Source organism: Sphaerodactylus townsendi, linkage group LG11 (genome assembly GCF_021028975.2).
Source record: "Sphaerodactylus townsendi isolate TG3544 linkage group LG11, MPM_Stown_v2.3, whole genome shotgun sequence".
NCBI classification, from domain to species: Eukaryota; Metazoa; Chordata; class Lepidosauria; order Squamata; family Sphaerodactylidae; genus Sphaerodactylus; species Sphaerodactylus townsendi.
In genome coordinates this window covers 66,496,091-66,519,269 of record NC_059435.1, presented here as the reverse complement: position 1 = coordinate 66,519,269, position 23,179 = coordinate 66,496,091, and the positions used below count along the sequence as shown (strand labels likewise).

Sequence of the window (23,179 nt, the reverse complement as noted above, 5' to 3'; positions counted from 1 at the left end):
ACGTGGAAAGGGAGGACGCGTGTCGGGCTGGAAGTTCTACCTGCAGGCAACGTGGGAATACAGGACACGTTTCGGGGAGGGGAGGTCTACCTGCAGGCAACGTGGGAGGGGAGGACGCGGGTCTGGGCGGTGGAGCAGCAGGACAGATCGGGTGGGGCGGATGCCAGCCAGACAGCCAGCTCGCTCGCTCGCTCACTCACCCATGCGGGCAGGTCGCCGGTGGAGACGGCCAGCCGCACGGCCCGCTCCTCGTCCTCGAGGAGAGCGAGGGCCCGGCCGAGGCGGGAGCTCTTTCCCCCGCGGTGCCTCCGCACCCAGAAGAGGCACAGCAAAGCGACCAGGACCCAGCTGAAGCTCAGCCCCAGGTAGCCCAGCACGTACACCGGGAAAATCAGCGCGAAGCTCCGCGCGAACTGCGACAACAGCCCGGCCAGGTCGACGCTCAGGATCGACGCCGCCGGCTCCGGCTCGGCATCCCCGGGGCTCGAACTCAGCCCGGGGGCCGCGGGGGCCCCGGAGCCGCTCATGGTCTCGGGGCGGCCGCTCTTCCTCCTTCTGCTCCGGAGGCGCGAGCCGAGGAGGGAGGGGCGCGGACGGGACCATCTGAGGCCACGCCCCTCATCTCTGCCTCTCAGGCGCTGACTGACAACGACCGCCCGCTTCCGGGTTCGGGGGCGGAGCCGGCAGCCCCGGGGCGAACCATTCTCGGAGGCGGCGGGGGGAGGGAGGCAGGAACGCCTCAGGGAGGCTGGATCTTTCTCTCCCCCTCCCCAGTCTTTTGGGATGCTCCACCCGTCCTCTCCTGCCTTCCGTGATCGCCTGTTACGCAATCACAGCCCCTCCCTTTGGTTTTTCCTCTGCTTTTTCCCCCTGATCTCTTGTGATCCCCGCGTTGTCTTTCCAGCTGCTTGGACACCATAAGCTCCTAAAAAGGGAGTGAGGCTGCAGTAGTTATTTACTGGCAACCTTCACAAGAAGGCCAGTTGAGGAGGAGTTGGGCGGGCGGCAGGAAAAAGCAAAGTTTTGTTGCACCTCAAAGAAGAGGCACATTTTATTCCAGCATAAACTTTCCTTGCACGCTCACTTCGTCAGATAACGTGATCGTGTGCAGCCATTAAACACAAGCATTGGTACCTAAAGCTGCAAGCTTTATTGGTGTGCAGATTAAAACAAGATCCAATTGGAAGAGTAACCACCAGGAGTCTCAGATCTTGGATCATGTTTAAAAATAGCCTCGTTAGTAACATTTCTCTCATGCCACATTGCTGCTGTAGCTTTATGTGTACCTGCCTATGGATGTACCCTTCGTACAGCTGGACACTGTAAAGCAGGGGTCAGTTATCTTTTGTAATAAAAGAGCTAAACGGTGTCAAAATGGAGAGCAAGAAATCAACAAACAGCCAGTTTCAGTATTTACGTAACAAACAGCATCAAGATGCCGGCTTTGTCCCCACTCACTGACAGCACAATAACTGACCCTAATAACAACAGCTATATTATCAGGTTCATTTGCTTGTTCATCTGCTAATGTTATATATGTCAGCAATGCCATTCCATTCTCTATATCAGACGAACAGGTCAGTTTCTATGCAAAAGAAGAGAAGAGTTTGGATTTATATCCCACTTTCTCTCCTGTGAAGAGATTCAAGGTGGCTTACAAGCTCCTTTCCCTTCCTCTCCCCACAACAAACACCTTGTGAGGTAGGTGGGGCTGAGGGAACATATGGACATAAATCTGACTTAAACATCACAATACTCAAAACCAGTAAGAGCATTTTAATCTTTCCAGGTTATTCCACTGCTGATCTAAGAATAGCCATTCCATTTCTGATCTAATTTCAAAGGGAAATTAGAACAAGTTCAGAACAACAGACCCAACCCCCTCACAGTTAGTAGGAGACATAGGATTTTTATCTCCTGACAAATACTAACGTTCTGCCCCCAAGCTTTTCTCTTCCACTTTAATCAAGCTAATTATAATAGCATCTTTTGCAAGCATTCTTTACAATTCCCCTCTCACTTTTGGCTAGGATCAAAGGACCCATCCCTCCATTTCTACTCTATTGTGTCTGATGAAGAGAGATTTGACTCAAAAGCTTATACGCTGAAAGTACTTGTTGGTCTCTAAGGTGCTACTGGACTCAAATCTAACTCTCTACAATACTACTGGTAAATGGCATGATTAATAATCCATAAGGTTTCCACAAGTCAAACATTGGTTGTTGTAAATCTTTTATTAGGAAGTGGCACACAGCATTGTCTCACAATAAGTAATCTACACAGGAATGTCCTGCAGGATTGCTTTTTGCACTGGAATGAGTTTGTGCTTACTAATAACTGTTCACCTTTATCATTTTCCTTTCTGAAAAGCATCCCTAAGACATAAAATTCTGTGTCTGCCCTTCCACTCTGCTTCGATATGCCTTCACATACAGAACATAAGAAAGAGCCTGCTGGATCAGACCAGAGTCCATCTAGTCCAGCTCTCTGCTACTCGCAGTGGCCCACCAGGTGCCTTTGGGAGCTCACATGCAGGAGGTGAAAGCAATGGCCTTCTGCGGCTGCTGCTGCTGCTGCTGCTCCCGAGCACCTGGTCCGTTAAGGTATTTGCAATCTCAGATCAAAGAGGATCAAGATTGGTAGCCGTAAATCGACTTCTCTACAGATTTCACTTGCTTTTTGAAAGAGCCATATTTGGTTCTGCATTGAGCCACATTTGACTCTGGAGCCATAAGCTGGAGCCCTCTGCTTGACGAGACTACCTAAATGTTAGGCATTATTTATAGAAATGCTTTAGAATTGCTAAATAGATGACTTGCAGACTGAGGCAGTAATAATGAACGTGCATATCCCCAAGTTTAGGACTAGGATGCAAGAATAATTTTGTATAGTTATTTGGCCATGATTGCCTGGAAAGAATCAGCAACATTAGGAATGGTAACAGCTTTAGACAACCTGTACAGAAACTTATAAACATTTCCTCAGTTGAATAATTGTAGAAGTTTCCAACTTTTCTTCTCCTTCACTGAGTCCAGCTTAGCCTTGGAAGGAACTGCATTATATTGTCAGAGTCCCAATCCATGTAGGTAATAGCACCACTTCTGACTAGCTTTCCCCCACCCCCCAAGAGCACAGGTGAAGCCCATCAGCCCAAGAGCAAAGGGGTAGACTTTAGCCCATTAACTTTGTTTTTCTTGGCCAGTACAGCTTTTTGTGCCCTGTCTTTATCCTAGGGTATAAATCCATTATTTCACCGCATAGTTTACACAGCCAGAATCACATACATTCAACCAAGAGGATTTAGTATCAATTGGTAGTTCTCCATTTTGTGACCAAGCAGTTTCCCCAACTATTTCAGCAAAGGTAAAATTGCACTATGTAACCCCATAGATCTCTAAGAGGGAACTGCTGGAACGGCCTGAGGAAAAAGACTTTCCTGAGGAGAAAAGGGAGGAAGGAACCATCTGGGCCCTGCTGTGAGGAGAAAAGTGTAGCCTGAGAAGACTCAAGAGAGCTGCAGCCTCTGGAGATTTGAAGATGCAACAATACTGCAGAGTAGGAATGCCAGCCTCAAGCCTGGACCGAAGGACCCTCCAGAATTACAGTTCATCTACAGGAATCAGGTCCTTTGGAGAAAATAGATACTTAGCATAAGCATAAGCATTTTATTGTCATTGTGCACGCACAACGAAATTAACAGCAGCATTCCTCGATGCACACAATTTCAGACTCATACATCATCCTCACTTTCCCCTTCCTCCACCCATCCCTCCGCAGCCCCAAATACATCAATATGAAGCAGCGGAGTTTAGCATAGCCACGGCTCTAGAGTAGAAGCTGTCTCTAAGCCTCTTTGTCCTAGTTCTGAGGGCCCTGTATCGTAGAAACAGTAGGAAAGTAGACTCCACGGCAATGTACTCCCCTGAGGTCCCTGTTCTCCCCAGACTCCATTTCCTAATCCCCAGTAGTTTCCCAACCTGGATCTGGCAACCCGAACCCTCTCCCACACTGGTGGCCAGGAGGGACTTGGCAACCCTACTACAGAGAGCCAGTGAAGCTGCAGCAAGGGGTGGGTGAAGGAGTTACAGAAGCCCCCTGAGAGACAGTAAAAGACTCTTGTCTCTGGTTCCAATTTTGAGTTGCCCGAGTTTAAGTGTTATATGCGTCCTATTTTAATTCTCCATCCCTCCTTAGGATTGCTAAGGAGACCTGGAGATCTCCCATTATTACCACTGATTTCCAGGTGACCAAAATCAGTTCCTCTGGAGAATATGGCTGCTTTGGATGGTAGGCCCATTATGCCTTGCTGAGGTCCCTCCTGTCCCCAAACCCCATCTTCTACAGCATAGGTGTCAAACTCGCAGCCCTCCAGATGACATGGACTACGGTTCCCATCATCCCCTGCCAGCATCATGCTGGCAGGGATGATGGGAACTGTAGTCCATAACATCTGGAGGGCCGTGAGTTTGACACCTGTGTTCTACAGGCTCCATCCCAAATGTCCAGATATTTCCCAGCCCAGAGCTGGCAACCCCATCCCTCCTTGCTAAATTAAATGCTACCTATATTTTAAACGCTACTTATGAATTGTTACAGGCAGAGGCATAGCTATAAGGGACAGGGGGTGAACTGTGCACCAGGCGCACACTGGTGGGGGCGGAAAATTGTACCCTGACCCCTTTCCCATGCCAGGCCTGGCCCTGCCCCACCAGCCGGGCCCGTTTTCAGCCGGCAGAAAAAGGTAAGTGGGGAGTCGGGGGTGGGGCTGCAGAGGGGCGCCAGGGCACCATTTTGCCCCAGGCGCAATTTTTTCACCCTACGCCCCTGGTTACAGGTTATTTGAGGGCCTGGGAACTGTATTTTGCCTACTGGTAATTCTTGCCTCCCACCCAGATCCCATGTTGGCAGCAGTGCAAGCCAGTGGGCTGTAGGCACCATTACTCTATTTTTTTCACATCCACCCGTTCCAATAACCAAGCGAGGTCTCATAATGTATTCCCTCAGCAGGGTTTGACCATGCAAAAAAATGACCTAAGAGATTTGCACAGGTGTCACACAGGGACACATTGTGACGTCAGGATATTTTAAGAGAAGCAGGAAAGCAGTGGGTGTATTTATTCAAACGGGAATACTGCAGGCATTTCTGTGACAGTCAAGTAAAACAAACGGCTTCCGCATATTTTAACAGCGATGCACAGTAAGCCATCCTTATATACTGGAAGGACGTAGAGAAAATCCAAATCAAGCCAGGGCAGCTTAAAGAAGCCACATGCACCAACGCTGTAAATTTAGTCCAGGGCAACTTGCTGAGGCTGATGCAGGATTCTTTCATGCCATATTATATAGGCACTACAGCTCTGGAATGTATAACTTCAAATGGTAGGAATGTATAACTTCAAATTTGAATGGGCCTTCATGCAAAAAGCTTCCTGCATGTATTAAACTAAACATGAGGAGGATGGCTATACTTAACACACACACCCCCGCATATACTCTTACACTGATAGAATAATCCTAGACAGAGTTACACCCTTTTAGCCCCATTAACTTCAATGACTTAGAAGGTGCAACTCGTAGAATTGCATGAAAAGGTTCTTGCTTTCACAACTAAGATACCCCTTCCGGCTAGGGTTTCTATTTTGGGATTGGGAAATTCTTGGAGATTTTGGTGGTGGAGCCAGGGGCACAGTTTTTTGGGGGGAGGGGCCTCAGTGGGGTACAATGCCATTTTTTCCAGGGGAACTGATCTCTGTAACCCTGGAGACGAGTTGTAATTTTGAGAGACCTCCACCTACCACCTTGAAACCGACATCCCTACCTCTGGGTAGAAATCCAGATGACTATTGCTTTATTCTGTATAATATGTGTCAGTATTAAAGAAGAGTTAACACCAAGGGACCTTCCACTGATTTGCATTTTCTTCACTATTTGGTTAAAAGAAACATGCGGGGGGGGGGGGGGGCAGAGGGGTCAGTTGCTCTCTCCTTGCCAAATTCTAAACAAGCTTCTACAATAAGGCTGTTCTTTTATTAGCGGTTGGAGATGCATAGGGTAGGAAAGAAGGAACCAACCAACTTAATATTCAAACACTGTTCTCATAGGGAAATGTAATTGTTAGATTAAAACACTCACATTTACCCTGAATTCAAGAAAATCCCCTTTTTAAAAAGCTAGACACAAAGCTTTAAAAAAAATAATTGTACCTAAGGGTAACTTGTCTGCAAACTGAAGATACTCCCCTTCTGTTCTTGTTGTGTGAGAGGCGAAACCTTAGTATTCCTTTCAGGTAAATGGTGGTGGAAAGTGCCATCGAGTCACAGCTGATTTATGACGACCCTGTAGGGTTTTCAAGGTAAGAGACATTCAGAGGTAGTTTGCCATGAACTGCCTTCACATCACGACCCCACAACCCTGGTATTTGCTGGAGGTCTTTCATCCAAATACTAGCCAGGGCCGACATAGCTTAGATTTCGAGATCTGACAAGATTAACTAGCTTGAGCTATCCAGGTCAGTCCTTCAGGTAAATAGGGTACTTAAAATACTGGTACTGGTGTGAAATGCAAAACCAATTTTAGATGAAATGTATGGGGGGTGGGGATTGTTGTATGTAAATTAAAAGCAGCACCTGGCTACCTGTAACAGCCCAGGTCGTCTACCCATAAAATCTTTGCAAGGCATTTTGTGTGTTTGTGTGTCCTAAATTACTTTTTAGTGATGTGTGACCTTATTTTCCTGCAAATTGATTCTCTGTTTTATATACTTTTTTCATTTTATGAAAAACACATTACGAGTCTGCTTCTGTGCAGTGTTATGTGAAGCACACCAATCTCCATGGCTAGATTCAAGTCCAATAGGACCTTAGAAGGGACCCTTGACTATTGAAAGCTTACACCTCAAATAACATTTGGTCTGTAAAGTGCTACTGAACTTGAATTTAGCTGACCAACACAGCTACCCTCTAGAACAGTGATGGTGAACCTTTTCGAGACCGAGTGCCCAAATTGCAACCCAAAACCCACTTATTTATCACAAAGTGCCAACATGGCAATTTAACCTGAATACTGAGGTTTTAGTGTAGAACAAACGGTTGGCTCCGAGGCACGCGTTACTCGAGAGTAAGGTTGGTGGTAGTGCAACGCTTCAAACGGGTGAATCACGACCCTAGGAGGGTTTACTCAGAAACAAACTCCATTGCCAGCAACCGAGCTTACTCCCAGGTAAAGGATCACGCTTTAGTTCTTCCCATGAAAATCAGTGGGGTTTAACAGCGCTTAACAGCGTTACCTACACTGCTTCCCCAAAACTAGGTCTTAGGTTTAGTGCTAATAATGTCCCTGAAATAACTGCACTATTATCACATGACGAACTCTGTGCCCACGTGCCCACACAGAGGGCTCTGAGTGCCACCTCTGGCACGCGTGCCATAGGTTCGCCACCACTGCTCTAGAACAATTTCCATAGGACATCTAAAACTGTGTAGGATTGGGCTATAAGTGGTCAGTATTAGTTGTGTCTCTAGGCAGAAACCTCTCTTATTCAGTATATTCTTACACACACACACACACACACACACACACACACACACACACACACGAGAGTTTAAGCATGTGCTCTAATAACTGATCAAACATTGCCAGACAGAGCAATCACCTTCAGTATTTATAGCGTGTTGTTCCAAAGTGCTTAACATACATTATGTCAGTAATCCATTTAATAATCCTTTTGAACAGCAATGAGTATAATTACTCCTGTAGAGGTGGGGCATAACCTAAGATTTGAAGTAGCATCAGAGGAGAGCCTTCAGATTTTCTGACTTTAGGGTTTTTTCTGAAATCACTGTCTCTAATTCCAATGCATTCTGCAGGATCCTAGGGCATATTATATAGGGAGTGCACACTTGGTTCAGTTCACTCCACAGACATATGGGAGTTCAATATCATACCATAGATAAACAAAGAATGTCCTCAAAACACGCCAAAAGCCTCCTATATCTGCAGAACACTGGAGGAAGGTAAGAACCGATCTGCCCACATACATACAATAAATATTGAATGGTCTCTATTAAGAAAGCTGATGCTTGCTTGCAAAGTGAGGAAATCCTCCTTTATTGCTGTCATTATTGTCTCATAATTGACATGTGTGGCCCCAATGTGTCCATCACCCAGAAGGCAACTAATAACTGAAGGCAGTCCTCTTCAAGGCCAGCCCTTCACTTATAAGCATCAGCTCCACCACTCCTCCAACCAACCCAGGGAATTAAGACCATAATGCACCTCAAGCAAGTTGAACAATGAGTACTGGACACCACAGCAAGGTACATCACCATGTTAAAAATGTATTTACTTTGCAACCTCAGTACACATTTAGGGCAATCCAAGCTTTGTAATACCTTTAATAGCAATACTGATCACCTTCAATTCCCTCCACTCCTCATTCCCTTCACCTACCAGGAAATCTTATTTTATTGAGACAGATTCACTGATACCTTAACATTTCTAGTTGAAAAACAACTAAAATATTGCTACCATTCAGACTAATATTAAAAGTGGTCTATAGGTTCTGCTTTTCCAAAATTGGGCGACTGTGGTGGTTCAGGGGTAGAGCAAATGTTCAGCATGTCAAAGGTCCCAGGTTCAATCCCTGCCATTGCCAGTGAAAAGGATCAGGTCAAAGGTGTTGTAAAAGACCTTTACCCGAGACTGTGAAGAACCATGGCCAGCAAACAGACTGGACCCTGGTGGACTGATGGTCTAATTCAGTATAAGGCAGTCTCACATGTATGTATGCATCCATTATAAGCAGCATACAAATGGACATTTGGCCACGGAGATGGTCCTTGCACAGTATAACAACAAAAATTGCAGGGGACAGTTGGGACACTATACCAACCACTGCTTCCCGACACTTTAGAAGCCAATATGACTGCAGCACTCTCCGAAGCACAGCTAGTAGTGGAAAAATAACGCAAGATAACACCCAAATGCAGTATAGAGATTATGAGCAGGTAGACTCAATCTGGAGAACTGGGTTTGATTCTCCACATGAGCAGCAGACTCTAATCTGGAGAACTGGGTTTGATTCCCCACTTCTCCACATGAGCAGCAGACTCTAATCTGGAGAACCAGATGTGTTTCTGCACGCCTACATTCCTGCTGGGTGACCTTGGGCTAATCACAGTTCCCTCAGAACTCTCTCAGCCCCACCTACCTCACAAGGTGTCTATTGTGGTGGGGAGAAGAAGAGTTTGTAAGCCAATTACGGTTGAGAAAAGCAGAGTATAAATCCAAACTTTTCTTCTTCACGGTTGGAATGCTATTTATTTAAACACACACGTGAAAGAATCGAATGGGTCTTCTGGGCGGGGCATCGTAAGATTTTAAAAGTTTAAAATGAACAAAAAAGGGGAAGACTGTTATCTCAACATCACGAAAAGTCTCCCAGCATCTCTACATCTCTTGACCACAACCGACGAGCACGCATCTCTGAAGGGGCGCAGCATAATGCCAATTCACCACCGCCCACCTCCCAAGTGACTCAAAAGGAGGCGCTGCCTCCATTTCCCATAATCCTTTGTAATCTAACATCCCGCCGCCGCGACCGTAATTATTCACGCGACGGGTCGGCGGGATCGAGTCATTCAACCAATAGACTATCTTCTCGTGTTACCTAGCTGTTGCTAGGCAGAATGCGATGCCGTTGCCTAGGTACCCTAACCTAGCTGCGGCCTGCAGTTTCTGGAGTCCGAGATGAAGCCATAGAAGCCGTGGGGGATGTTGGGCTTCGGGGCCGCTGGGCGCCGCTATGGAAGGCGATAAGGTGAGCGACCTCCCGGCGAGGAGGACGATGATCGACCGCACGAGTCTCGTCGGGGGTTCTCGTGTTGCAGGTGCAGGGAGAATAACGGGGGTACTTTTAGACAGGTCCGAAAAGCTCTTCACCCCTTTGCATCATAGACAAACAATTGCTAATGAAGACTGTGGAAGACGTTTACTACGGAGTAAGTCCTAATGAGCTCAACAGGACTTTCTTCTGAGTAAAGGAGCACGGATTGGACTGCAGGGCGTGATTACTTGGGAAGCAGTTCCCAGGAATCTGACTTCCAAGTAAGCTTGCAGAGGTTTGGCTTCTGCATGTTTACACAAGAGTAAACCTCGCCGCCACTTTCACTCAGTGGCATTGGCTTCCAAGTGAGTATATGTCGCGACACAGTGGATTGTGCCGGGCAGTGCACTCTTAGTCCCTTTCCGCACATGCAGCATAATGCACTTTCAATCCACTTTCACAAGCGGATTTTGCTATTTCGCACAGTAAAGGCCAGTTGCAAAGTGCATTGAAAGTGCATTATTCTGCATGTGCGGAAGGAACTAAGTTACATACCCGGACTGGGAGCCAAGACGTACTGTACTGAATAAGGTTTTTTATTCTGATTTGAAGTGTGCCTGAGTTTCCTCGGAGTTGCCTCTGCATGCATCAGAATGCAGTGTGAGGTTGGGGAAAAGGCCTTCCCCAGTGAAATAGGGACTGATATGATCTTCACACATGATAATTTGCGTACTTTTTAAATACAGAATTGATAATTATGTAGGGAAAATGCCATGTGCAATGCAGTCCTTAATAATAGTCTCAACAGTAAGGTAAGAGTAACCCATCCCATCTTAGTTCCATTGGTTTCAATGAAGTAAATACGATTCAGTTTCAAGTTCACATTAGAGACTGATTTAATCTAATGCTTCAGGACTTCCTATCCTTCTCCCCTCCCCCAATTGCTGCTAGCTGGATGTTCTGGATGAGTTGCCATTGTATCCTGTGATGTTCAAAAGATTATGTGTGAATAGTCCCCAGGTTAAAAATAAAGATATCTTTATTCTTTTTCTAGAGAAGAACTAGAGAAGACACTTGGAAATCAGATGAACTAAAGAAGCATCTTACGGTAATTTTTATAAAATGCTTAATAACATAATTTTCTGTTAATGTGTTATACTAAATTTAATGTCCAGGGTCCAAGCAGCTACATTTTAGGTATACACACAAACATAGGTATTCCCAGTGGGGTTTTCAGTATTTTCCAAAGAATAGCACATTCCTATCCTCAATATCAAACTCCCTATGGAAGTCCATTTGGTTTCCAAAACAGTTTGTCCATGTGTCATGGCTGCTTGCTAGTCAGTAAACACAAGGACCCCCTGGATTATATCTTGATTTTAGTAAGGCCTTAGACAAGGTGCATCATGATATTCTTGCAAGCAAGCTAGTAAAATGTGATCTACACAATTCTGCTGTTAGATGGATTTGTAATAGGTTGACTGACTGAACCCAAAGGGTGTGTTAATAACCAATGGCTCATCTTCATCCTGGAGAGAAGTCACTAGTGGGGTGCCACAGGGCCCAGTGCTGTTCAGTATTTTTATCAATGACTTGGATGATGGAATAGAGAGCATTCTAATCAAATTTGCAGATGACACCAAATTAGGAGGGGTAGCTAATACCTCAGAGGACAAGGTTAGAATTCAAAATGACCTGGACAGATTAGACAGCTGGATAAAAACTAACAAAATGAATTTCAACAGAGATAAATGTAAGATACTACACTTAGGCAGAAAAAATGAAATGCACAGATATAGGATGGGTGACACCTGGCTTGACAACAGTACATGTGAAAAGGATCTGAGAGTCTTAGTAGACCACAAACTGAACATGAGTCAGCAGTGTGATGCGGCATCCAAGAAAGCCAATGCAATTCTGGGTTGCATCAATCAGAGTATAGGGTCTAGATCAACCGACTTAATAATACCTCTCTGTCCTGCATTGGTCAGACCTCACCTGGAATATTGTGTACAGTTCTGGGCACTGCATCTGAAGATGGAGCAAACTCGTTTTCTGCTTCTCCAGAGACTAGGACAAGGAGTAATGGGTTCAAGGTCCAAGAAAAGAAATTCCATCTAAACATTAGAAGCAACTTCCTGACAGTAAGGGCTATTTGACACTGGAATACACTGCCTTGCAGTGTGGTGGAGTCTCCTTCTTTGGAGGTTTTTAAACAGAGGTTGGATGGCCATCTGTCAAAAGTGCTTTGATTGTGTGTTCCTGCATGGCAGGGAGTTGGACTTGATGGCCCTTGTGGTCTCTTCCATCTTTATGATTTTAATATACAAAAATTGATTATGATTGTCCCTCCTCATTTTTCAGGGATCTCTGTCAGATAATCAATCAGATGATAAGAGACATCGCGAGAGAAAACCGCATGAGAGAGATGGCTGGGATGCTCCTGACTACAAAGGTTCTCTTTACAAAGAACAAGGCAAGGGCAGAGTAAAATCAAAAGAAAGAACAGGAGAAAAAGCACGGTTTAAATCAAGCGAAAGACACAGGGAGGAACGGAAAGAGAGCGGAAGAGAAAAAGATCATCCTAGAGAACGAGAGAGAGAAAAGTTTAAGGCGACTCGGGACAGACACGGCAAAGAAGAGAAACAGAGTGCTGGGAGAGGTGGAGAGCGGCAGAGTGGAGGAGAAAGAGAGAGGAAGCCCAGGAAAGATGATCCTAATCATGCACCTATGCAAAATACAGCAGTGATTTATGGGGAGAGGAGTAAAGAACATTATAGAAGACGAGACAGTAAGGATTATAGAGGTGGGCTGATTTGTGCGTTGGATGCATTTTGAGATCGCCTTGCTAATAACCTTTCCAGAACAAGTCAGCACTACAACTGACACTGTCCTTGGCTGTTTTCAGCATGGCAACCCTGTAGGGTTTTCAAGGCCTGAGGTGGTTTGCCTGCCTCTGCGTCACAAGCCTGATATTCCTTGGAGGAATCCCATCCAAATACTAACTAGAGATTGCCCTACTTAGCTTCCCAGATCTGATGAGATCGGGCTAGCCTGGGCAGATGGGAGATGCAGTAGGGAAGAGTGTTCTTAACTCTACTGTTGTCCGTGTTTTAACTGAGTTCCTCTTCTGAATATCAGGCTCATCCCATGATGTTCCCATTTCTGCTTTGGATGGAATCTGTCACTGCACTGTTGGACACTCCCTGATTCTGATATGTTCAAGTCTTTTGCAGTCTTCTCCCCACATGTGTCCATAATGCCAGCAACAAGGTCCTTCAATATGCTTCCCCTTCTAGGGGCTTGTTTCCTTCCCATTCTCTAGTGCATACAAAACAGATCGGGATGTGTCTTGAAAACAGATTGGGTATTTGCTGGGAAACCTAAGAAATGAGCTATTGTACTAAGGGAAAATATAGATTACTACACTTACTTTAAGTTCCCAGCAATTCCTTTCCTCAAAAGTGATATTACAGTCCCCAGAACAGATAACACCCTTCTGTTGCAATCAGTGGGCTTAGATGTGTACTACACTGCTGAAGAGCGTGCAGGTAACTTAGCTTTTATATCGAATGTGTGGCTATGTTCTTGTGAAATATAACAAACCTAAGATTTTTTTCTGTTGCAGGACTGAGGACATTGTCCAGTCATGTAGTCTGTAACATAGCAGCAGGGGCAGTTTGACCTACCGACATCCTGGGCCCCACAGCATGGGGGTGGTGGTACAGGGGGTGGGGGCAGGGCAAACGGGAATGATAGAAAATGGTGGTTGTGGTGAAAACTAGGCTTAAGATGAAACATAGAATGCAATCTTTTTAAAGAGGCCTGCATTGTGAAAACTGCATTTTTTCCTGTTCAGAGATAGAATTGATGGGAGTGTGTAGGGGTGAGCCCGCGAACCCAGCAAAACCGTAGAAAGAGCGCCTGGCATGCCGGTGCCGGCTACGGCCTTCTGGGCGCACAAGCTCCCCCAGTCCCCCGTGAGTCACAGGTCATGAGATGCCTGACTCACGGTCACCAGATGTCCCAGACAAAGGGACAAAGGGGGCTCTTGCCCTCCAGGTGTGGATTAGACCCAGACGTGGCTGCTTCCTCCTGCACGTAGTAGCCCGATGAGATCATGCATCACATGATGATCTCCCGCTCTCCTGCCTCCCGGTCTGCCCACATTGCTTCCCCTCTTGTAAACCCTAATAAAAGGAGGCAGAGCCTAGCACACGGCAGAGTTGCCAGGATAACGGAATCCCGCGCTTCCTGCCACTGGCGCTCTCCACCAGATGGAATCTCCACGTCTCGTCTCTTGGGGCCTCGTGGGCTAGACTACAGGAGTGTCCTCCTTGTCTTTTCCCAGTGTCCAAGAACTACTCAAGGATGCTTTTGTGTAGTAATACTCCACTGCACTCAAAAACAATGTTCTAATTTTGTTGATGGAATTATATTTTAGATCCTTCGAAAGCAAGAGAGGAAGAAAAAGAAAGAAGGTATTCTGAAAGAAAGGTAAGAGAAGGGAAGATACTGGGACAGATTGCACAGCAACATAAGGCTAAAATGACGATAGCAAACAGATTAGCCAAAATCTCTTGTGCTAATGGTAGTAACATCTCAGTTGGTAAATCCATCATATCACATTCAGTCAATCAAGAGGACAACCATCCCAGATTGGAGTGTACCATTCTTTGGTCACATCACATTCAAACACAATTCATTTGGTGTATTTTTCAGGAACTTAGGCAGCCTGTTTCAACAGGAAAACAAGTTTTCCTTTTTATCAGAAAGTTAAATTTTACCTTGTTTTATAATTTTATTTTTTATAACAAAAAGATATAAGAAAACCTAGAAGAACAGTACAAAGGGAAACAGATCTTTTCTTAATTACACTTCTGAACACCTGAGACCCAACATATTTGTATAAAAATTTTAGGCATGTTCTAATAAGTAAACCATATGAATAATAAAAAAGAGAGAATGTTGGTATATAATTACTATAATTAATTTCTGAAACATGAAAACAAGTTTCAGCATGAAAAGAAGAAAAAGAAGGACACACTCACCCAGTTGCTTTGTTTGGAATTGTCACAGAGTAGTTCCACAATGGCATTTCATGAATAACGCGTAGATTAGAACATATCACCTGCTATTATTGTTGTTGTTATTATTTTGTACAATTTAGCTGCGGATGAATTGATTCAGGAGCTTGAAAACGGGTTCCAAAGACTGAAGTTTGTCTTTCAGGATATTAGTTGTAGCTTTCAAGAATTATAAAAAATTTTGAGATTTGCATATTGAAGCCATCAAGAGGGCACAGCTGTTGTTTGTCACTTAGAAGTGGATTTTAAAAAAAACACCCCAATCTAATAAAAATGGTTGAGGCACAATATTTCTTCGTTTTTAAAAATGCTTAAGGATGTCTTAACTCCAGAGGTGTTGAAAGGCTGGGCAAACGGCAGAGCATTTGGCTGCTGTGATATCTGTACCCTGTTTTGCTGCAGGTATCTTTTCCCTGTTTTGCTGCATTGACATTGCAGAGCCCATGGTGATTTGGCCAAACTGAGCTGTCTCTGCTGCTGTTGTGCAGATGTTTGACTCGCAGATTCCATAAATATCCCATATGCAGTTTTATATGTTAAATTATGCCTTGTGTGTTGGTAAAGCAGTCAGATTAAGTTCAGATTTGATTAGACTATATTGAATATATTTCAGTTTTCCCTAAAAATTCAGCCTAAACCTGCTGACAAGGGTCATTAGTATGCCACCAGATTAATAAGTTTGCATAGCCGGATGTGGTAGGCTCAGAGTTGTTATTTCTAATCAATCCTCTTGATGCCTTCCTGAGCCAAATGTTTCCGATTGTGTTTAAAGTTGTTGTTTTTTTGCAGAACAAGGAGGCCAAGAACCATGAAGGTGAGATTTCAAAATACAGAGATGAAGAGCATGAACATCAACGCAGGTCACACAGAGAAGAAGAACTGGACAAAGACAGGAAGAGAAATCACAAGGAGAAGAGAGAGTGGGAACGCTCAGTGGTGGAAGGAAAGGAGAAGCTTCTAAAAGAAAGTCTCAGGGCTTACAAGAATGGGCAAGAGGGCCACGTGCCCAGGTCACGTAAGGAGCCACCATTCCACGAAGACAGACTTTACAAGGAGAGCAGTGAGAGGCGGCAGAAAGAAGACGGGGAAATGAAGAAGAGAGACCACAAGGTTTGTATTTCATGACCTTTAGATCCATAGCCTTGCCAAGAAGTTTTTATTAAGCAACTTTATCGTTTTGCCTGGAAAACGCTTTTGTGCAGGAAGTGATTTATTACAGTCTTACCTTTACTTAGGTGAGAAAATCAAGATACTTTGGCTTCAATAAAAATATATATTACATGACTTTTCCCCACAACATTTAGTGATAAGTTAATATGTATTTTGATAAGGTCAGTATAAGCACTAATTGATTTAAAAAAATATTGATTCATTGTGTTTGTATCTCATTCTTCCTCTGTTGGGCTCACTATGTCATACACCAACCGTTCTGAATGTGCTGTCCAGATGTGCCCTGGTGACCACCAACAGTTCTTGGTGCCTACCAAGTGTTTTTAGAAAGTTGGCAATGCCAGGCGGGGCTTTTGTCCAGCAAGGCCTCTAACTGGCTGTTGAAGATTTGATTGGTTGTGCACATTTTTCAAAAATGTTGTTATGGCAGCAGCTGCCACGACCACTGCCCAAGGATGTTCACTGTGTGTCTGGAGGTAAGCTGTGGCAGCCATTTTGCAGGTGTCTCCACAACCTGACGTAGCCATTTTGTGGCTGTGCCCACCACCCTGGGTCAAAATTCCAAGGGTGCTCATAGACTCAAAAAGATCAGGGACCCCTGGCATATGCTGATTGATCCCATTTTATCCTTCCAACAACCCTGTGAATTTTACTACTGGCAACATCTGAACGGCATCTCACTGAAGGCGTTGTCACGTTCCTTTGCATTTCTCCTTAGAAATTTAAGGTAAATTAGCCCAGCTTCTTAGCATAGAATAGATTTGTTGCTGTTTTTGTTCCTTTGTGGTACTCAGCATCATTTGGGCTTAGATTAGTATACAGGCTCTGCATTTCCAAGACAAAGTATTTTTTATTTTATTCATTTATTTGCATTATTTTATTCATTTATTTGCCTTTTCAGCCCAGTGAACACAAAAGCCAACGGAAAAGTTCAAGGCATGAAGATGAAACCGAGCATCTACGTGAAAGGTATGCTGTTATTTAAATACTTCCTGTTATTTATACTTATTCCTAAATGTGTTTCCCCTGTCCAGAGCTGCAAAGGCAGAATTCTTACTGATCCCTTCATCATATTCATTGCAACACAGGTATTTTAGGGGATTGCATCCTGTCTCTCTCATTTTGATTTGATAGTCCAGGCAAAGAGAGCTAGGGGTCATGTCTCTGCATGCCTTTTAAGCACTTGGTGACCTAGTCCATATGATTATTTCAGCCCATTGATACTGATACGTTGTGCTTCCTTTCTGGATATTTTGGCTTCAGTGCCTGGTGTCAAAGGTAACGGAAGCTTGCCACAGGTTTTCACAATTCTAGTTTCACCTTTTTTTGCTTTTGATCTGCCAAACTGTGTTCTTAGGGTAAAATTAAGTGCCACTGGCCATTGTTTGCTAATCTTGGATAGACTCAAGCCATCTCTTTCTGTTTAATAATGCTTAGAGATTTTGCTTTATAGAAATTCTGCAGTGAAGTTGTGGCCTTAACCAGAAGGAGACCCCTTTTATTGTTTGAAAAATCAAAACAAATCTAACAAGTGAACTTCTTGGAGATGGCGTTCATAAATGTTTTGTTGAAAATGTCACCCGCGTTTTCTGGTTACCAGAAGTCACCTAAATGATAAACCTGTTTAGAACTTTCTGAACCGAGACACTGTTTGACTCTCGAGTTATTATTCCACATGCATGTTTCAGAAAGCACAGGGTGAGTGCTCATGAACGTTACATTGCCAACAAAAGGAAACTGGTCCAGAACATGGCCGCATGGGTCGTTATAAGGACCTCTTGGGGAGCACATAGACAACCCAAATTAGCTGGAGCAGACTCTTGGTGTTGCAGAAGGCTGGGTCTTGAATGTCGAGCTCCATTGGCACACATAACATTGGCAAAAGAAAGCATTAGGAAAGTTTTCCTGAGCGTTCTCCCAGAAAGCATGTTAATACCGAGCTTATTCTGAACTGAGCAGAGAAGAGATGTGCCATCACTAATTCTGACGAAGATGGATCTCATTATGTGAGAGGGCCGTGGATCATGTGCACTTTTCGTTACAATGGAAGCGGGAAAAATTGAAACTCAAGTGGCCTTTCTCTTTCAAAACTTCCTTCTGAGGTACAAATCAATTCTGTGACCTCTCGTTTCCTTGGAAACCGTGTCTTTTGGTGGATGCTCCGTTTTTTTCATTCAGTACGTTTTTTTTCCTTATAGGAGTTCAAAAGAAAAAATAAAGAACCAGGCCAGGAGCGAAAAAGAAGATACCAGACAAGAAGTGAGACAGTTTAATTTTGGGAGTTATACAGTGCCTGAATGTTACAGCTTTTAAAAAATAGCAAAGGCACAAAAATAGCAAAGGCACAATCCAGCTGAAATTAAGCGTATTTAGTCATTGCTGTTTTCAAAGGTAAATTTACTTTCTAACATTGCCTTGGATCCAGCAGAGTAGTTTTGTGGGTGGAAGGATTTCCACCCCCAAAACATGACTTTCTCGTTCCCGCCCCAACCTCTCATTCTAAACATGTTCACTTAGAACAAAATGGCTCAGTATAGGATTGTTTATTAAACATGTTAAAATAGGTATTGAATTCACTTCCCCCAGAATATGTAAGACAGGTTGAACTATTTATGAAGACAGATGAATTGTACCTTAAACTATCCATGACCGTAATTTTTCTTTAAACTGAGGGATGATGAGTAATCTGGAATGAGATACTTACTGAATGTTTCTTTTCGCTGGGTATCTTCTCTGCAGTCCCAGCTGGAGAGGCCATAGGCCCAGATGCCCTGCCCATCCCCAAGTGAGCTCTTCTCTCCAGGGATAACAACTTATTGGGGGTCCCTGGACTGAGAAGTGTCCGTCTGCCCTCGACCAGCATTCTCAGCTCTGGCCTCAGCCTAGGGGAACACTTTGTCAAATGATACCAGGGTCCTGTGGGACTTGTCATAGTTCCACACAGCCTGTAAGGCACTAGGCCTATTCCATCAGGCCTATGGTGAGATCAGCAATGGTATTTCCAACAGAGTTGGGCTCTCTGTCCCTTGTTTATTTTTTATTTATTTTATTTATTTTCTTGAACTTTTATACCGCCCCATCCGCGAAGGGCTCTGGTTTACCTTATTTATTTGTTCCTTCTCCCTTCCCTTTCCCCTTAGCTTAGATTGATTTCACTGTCTTGGCTTGTCGCACCAGAAATTGAAACAGTTTGTATTGTAATGTCATTTACTACTGTAAGCTGCTTTGAGCTTGGAAAGGGCAGTGTATAAATCCATAAATAAATAAAGTTCCCGTCAACTGCCTATTCCCAGGACCTGTTTTTCAGGGATCTTGGAGGGCTGCTCGGGGAAAAGATCTGCTTTGTGGTTCATGGGATCCAACCCAATGTCATTTCCTTAACAGACCAGAACAGCCAAATAAGGTTTCTTGGGCAATACATTCCATTAATGTTTTCCATTCTGCCATTCCAGAACAATCTAATTCTACTTCTGCGATTCCCTTGCTAGGAACCGATAAAGGACATCACTAATCCAGCTAACTCTGATGCAGATTATGACAATTATTCAGTGAACTATGAGGAAGACTTTGAGGTGAGCACAAGCAGGCAACATTTCAAGAGGTCAGAGGGATGCAATAAATGCTGCTGATCCGAAAGGGATGAGAACTGAGGAATTTTAATCTCTGATCTCAGAGCCATTTATGAAACCTGTATGTACATGATGGTGAATGCTGATACACAACAATACAGCTGGTTTCCTAAACTCTTGAGAGAATGTTGCTTCTCGTGCAGTGTCATTTTTAGTAATGAAACCGGCACTTTAAATGAATGTGTGGAGGTCAGTGGAAGCAGTGGCGGAGTGGCAAGGGTGCAGGGGTGCGATGTGTACCGGGTGCACGCCTGGGAGGGAAAACCACCCACTGGCCCCTCCCCCTTTTCCTTGCGCCCCCCGCCCCCTTCCCACACTTACCTTAGTTCTTTTTCTTTTTCTAGTACTTTTTCAGGCTGAAAAAAGCGGCCTACTTACAGTTCAGGCTCAAAAATGGCCTGAGGAACTACAGTTCCCAGGAGACCTTGGGGCTCCCAAGGTCTCCTGGGAAGTATAGTTCCTCGGGCAGTTTTTAGCCTGAACTGTGAAGAGGCTGCTTTTTTCAGCCTGAAAAAGTACTAGAAAAAGAAAAGGAATTAAGGTAAGTGTGGGGAGGGGGGCGGGGAGGGGAGGGCGCTACAGGGAGGGCAGGAGGGGCGGAAAAAACACACTGCTCATCGGGCGCAGTTTGGCCCAGCTGCTCCTCTGAATGGAAGGCAAAGAGGATCCATAGATGCAGGATTCGCAGTGCAGAAAAGATCACTGACTTCCCTTGGTAGGGCAACATCAGTCGAGTCCCATTGGACTGAGCTGCTCATTCATGCTTCAAAATAAGTAATCACTCTTATTGTTCTTATTGAAGGATTACGAAGATGATTTTGATGACACGGATGATGATGAAGACGATGTTGAGGGTCAAGGGACTGGGGAGCGAGAAGAGGAAGAGCGGGAGGCAGAAGAAAAAGTACGGAAGGTTCCTGTGTTCAAGAACTCGGAAATAGAAGAAATTCAGAAAGCCATCAATGCAGAAAACGAAAGAGCCCAGACCTTCCTCCCAGGGCAAAAGAAGAATGAATTTCTTCCCAAAGAAGGTGAAAAGGAACTGGGAATGGGTATGTCAAGAGGCACTTTGTTTGCTCATTTAAAACATTTTTGTGCTGCCTTTCCATCTAATTAAGGTCTCTGAGGCTGTGAACAACAGACTAGAATAGAATAGAATAGAATAGAATCTTTATTGGCCAAGTGTGATTGGACACACAAGGAATTTGTCTCCGGTGCATATGCTCTCAGTGTACATAAAAGAAAATACATTTGTCAAGAATCATAAGGTACAGCACTTAATGATTGTCATATAGGTCTAGTAAGCAATCAGGAAACAATCAATAGTAATAAAAACATAAAATGTAAAATCATAAAATAAAATGAAATGTCAGCACAGGCTATAGTCATACAGTCATAATTGGGAGGAGATGGGTAATAGGAATGATGAAAAAAAGTAGTGCAGTAATTATATAATAAATATATAATAAATAGTTTGACATTATCGAGGGAATTATTTGTTTAACAGAGTGATGGCATTCGGGAAAAAACTGTTCTGAGGAATTTTTCTAGAGCATTTCAAACTTTAAAACAATGTTTAAAATGCAAATATATATACAGCCTTTGTTTGTGGCTGCCCACAAGTGTATTGTTCTTGCAATACCCGCTGTACAAGGGTGCCTTGATTTGTTTGCTGTACATTAAAATTTGCATATTCCAATTTCCTGCAGGGTCCTTGGAAGGCCACCGGCTTCCTTGGGTCAGCCCACTGGTAACATCAGACAAATCCAGAGGGCTGCGATTCTTTGCACAGGCTGTCTTCTCAGGCACCAGATCTTCTCCCTCTGGCCTGACAATCTCAGCCTTGTGATTGTAATTTTTTTGGGTTCCAAAATAAGAGACCAAAAGAACGAGGAGTCGTTCAAACAGCTTTACTCTGAAGAGCTTCTTCAACAGGTTCATGTAAGCCTCTCATCTAACTGAATTGCCTACTTGAACATGTGACCGTAGGGAAAGTCTTCAAATTAACACACCAGAGACTATATGAACATAAGCAAACATCTTAAAATTATAAGTTCTATTGCAGCAGTTATCCCTACCCCTCAAAATTGGAAGGAGCCCAACGCAAAGATTTTTAGCATGAATTCTCAGTCGTTAATGGCAGTTTTTTCCCATTTGCATTTTTAATCTTCTTTAACTCCACTGTGTCTTGTTGACTGTGGTTGAGTCTGCGGGAATGGGATTTTGTATTAGAAGGCTTCCTCAAAAATTCCTGCATGAAAATTCTCAGAGCCAATGTGATGTAGTGGTTAAAAGCAGGTGGATTCTAATCTGGAGAGCCAGGTTTGATTTCCCCACTCCTCCACCTGTGTGACAGAGGCTTATCTGGTGAACCAGATGTGTTTCTGCACTCCTACATTCTTGCTGGGTGACCTTGGACCAGTCACAGTTCTTCAGAACTCTCTCAGCCCCACCTATCTCCTAAGATGACTATTGTGGAGAGAGGAAGGGAAAAGAGCTTGCAAACCACCTTGACTCTCCTTACAAGAGAGAAAGGTGGAATATAAATCCAAACTCTTCTTCTTCTACTTGTGGAACTTCTGTGTAAGGAACAAGGCTAGGCTAAAACTGTTCCCTTGCCATGCTACTTTTACATGTGAAGGGTTTTTTGACACAGACAGGCTCAAATGGTCTCACCCATTCTGTCCAAAGAAGTTTAATTCCGGAAGGATTTTGACTGTTGCTGGTTTTGCCCATTTGAGTTAGTTCTCAATTTATGATGCAAAGGTAGAATGAATTTCCACTGAAGCTAGTGGGACTTTTTTTTACACAACATGTTGGTCATTTGTGTATTAGTTTAAGAACATAAGAACATAAGAACAAGCCAGCTGGATCAGACCAGAGTCCATCTAGTCCAGCTCTCTGCTACTCACAGTGGCCCACCAGGTGCCTTTGGGAGTTCACATGTAGGATGTGAAAGCAATGGCCTTCTGCGGCTGTTGCTCCCGAGCACCTGGACTGTTAAGGCATTTGCAATCTCAGATCAAAGAGGATCAAGATTGGTAGCCATAAATTGACTTCTCCTCCATAAATCTGTCCAAGCCCCTTTTAAAGCTATCCAGGTTAGTGGCCATCACCACCTCCTAGTTTCCTATTTTATATTTTAAAGTTGCTGTTATAACTTTCTTTACTATCCCAACAGACAGACAAGATTCACCCAGGAGAAGTCCTGTTCCTGGAAAGTTCATTGATTTCCAAACTGCCAAGCGACAGCAAAGTATCAGGAAGGTTGCCAGCGAGCAGAAGTATGTGATATTACAGTAGAATTACTGCATGTCACTGTTGTGCAGTTGTTTTGCATCTAGCGTTTTAATTTTTGCAATGTACATCTGACAACGTGCAATAAACTGTTTTTGTGTGGAATTTGTGTGTGCTAGACATAAATTGACTGACTGCAACTCGTCCAGTAAGAATAGAAATGTATTCGCATG

General features: G+C 44.0%; 2 protein-coding genes across 7 annotated transcripts in view; one reads left to right on the top strand and one right to left on the bottom strand.

Annotated features, from left to right (window-relative positions):
• ESYT2 (extended synaptotagmin 2) overlaps nt 1–594 on the bottom strand; it is an 84,954-nt gene extending 84,360 nt beyond the window's left edge. For all 4 annotated transcript variants that reach the window (XM_048511285.1, XM_048511286.1, XM_048511287.1 and 1 more), the window contains exon 1: nt 201–594. In XM_048511285.1, the coding sequence (XP_048367242.1) occupies nt 201–527 (327 nt within the window). In that variant the 5' untranslated portion in view covers nt 528–594. The remainder of the gene's footprint in view (nt 1–200) is intronic.
• A 9,086-nt stretch (nt 595–9,680) lies between these two features.
• Nucleotides 9,681–23,179, top strand: part of DYNC2I1 (dynein 2 intermediate chain 1) — a 34,892-nt gene continuing 21,393 nt past the window's right edge. Inside the window, exons 1-10 of one of the 3 annotated variants that reach the window (XM_048511634.1) lie at nt 9,681–9,817; nt 10,878–10,931; nt 12,188–12,299; nt 14,268–14,320; nt 15,700–16,020; nt 16,982–17,049; nt 18,279–18,339; nt 19,569–19,652; nt 20,512–20,761; nt 22,891–22,993. In XM_048511634.1, coding sequence (XP_048367591.1) covers nt 9,803–9,817; nt 10,878–10,931; nt 12,188–12,299; nt 14,268–14,320; nt 15,700–16,020; nt 16,982–17,049; nt 18,279–18,339; nt 19,569–19,652; nt 20,512–20,761; nt 22,891–22,993 — 1,121 coding nt within the window. In that variant the 5' untranslated portion in view covers nt 9,681–9,802. Of the gene's footprint in view, nt 9,818–10,877; nt 10,932–12,187; nt 12,630–14,267; nt 14,321–15,699; nt 16,021–16,981; nt 17,050–18,278; nt 18,340–19,568; nt 19,653–20,511; nt 20,762–22,890; nt 22,994–23,179 lie in introns of all 3 variants that reach the window. The other 2 variants (XM_048511633.1, XM_048511632.1) reach the window with 2 other exon arrangements.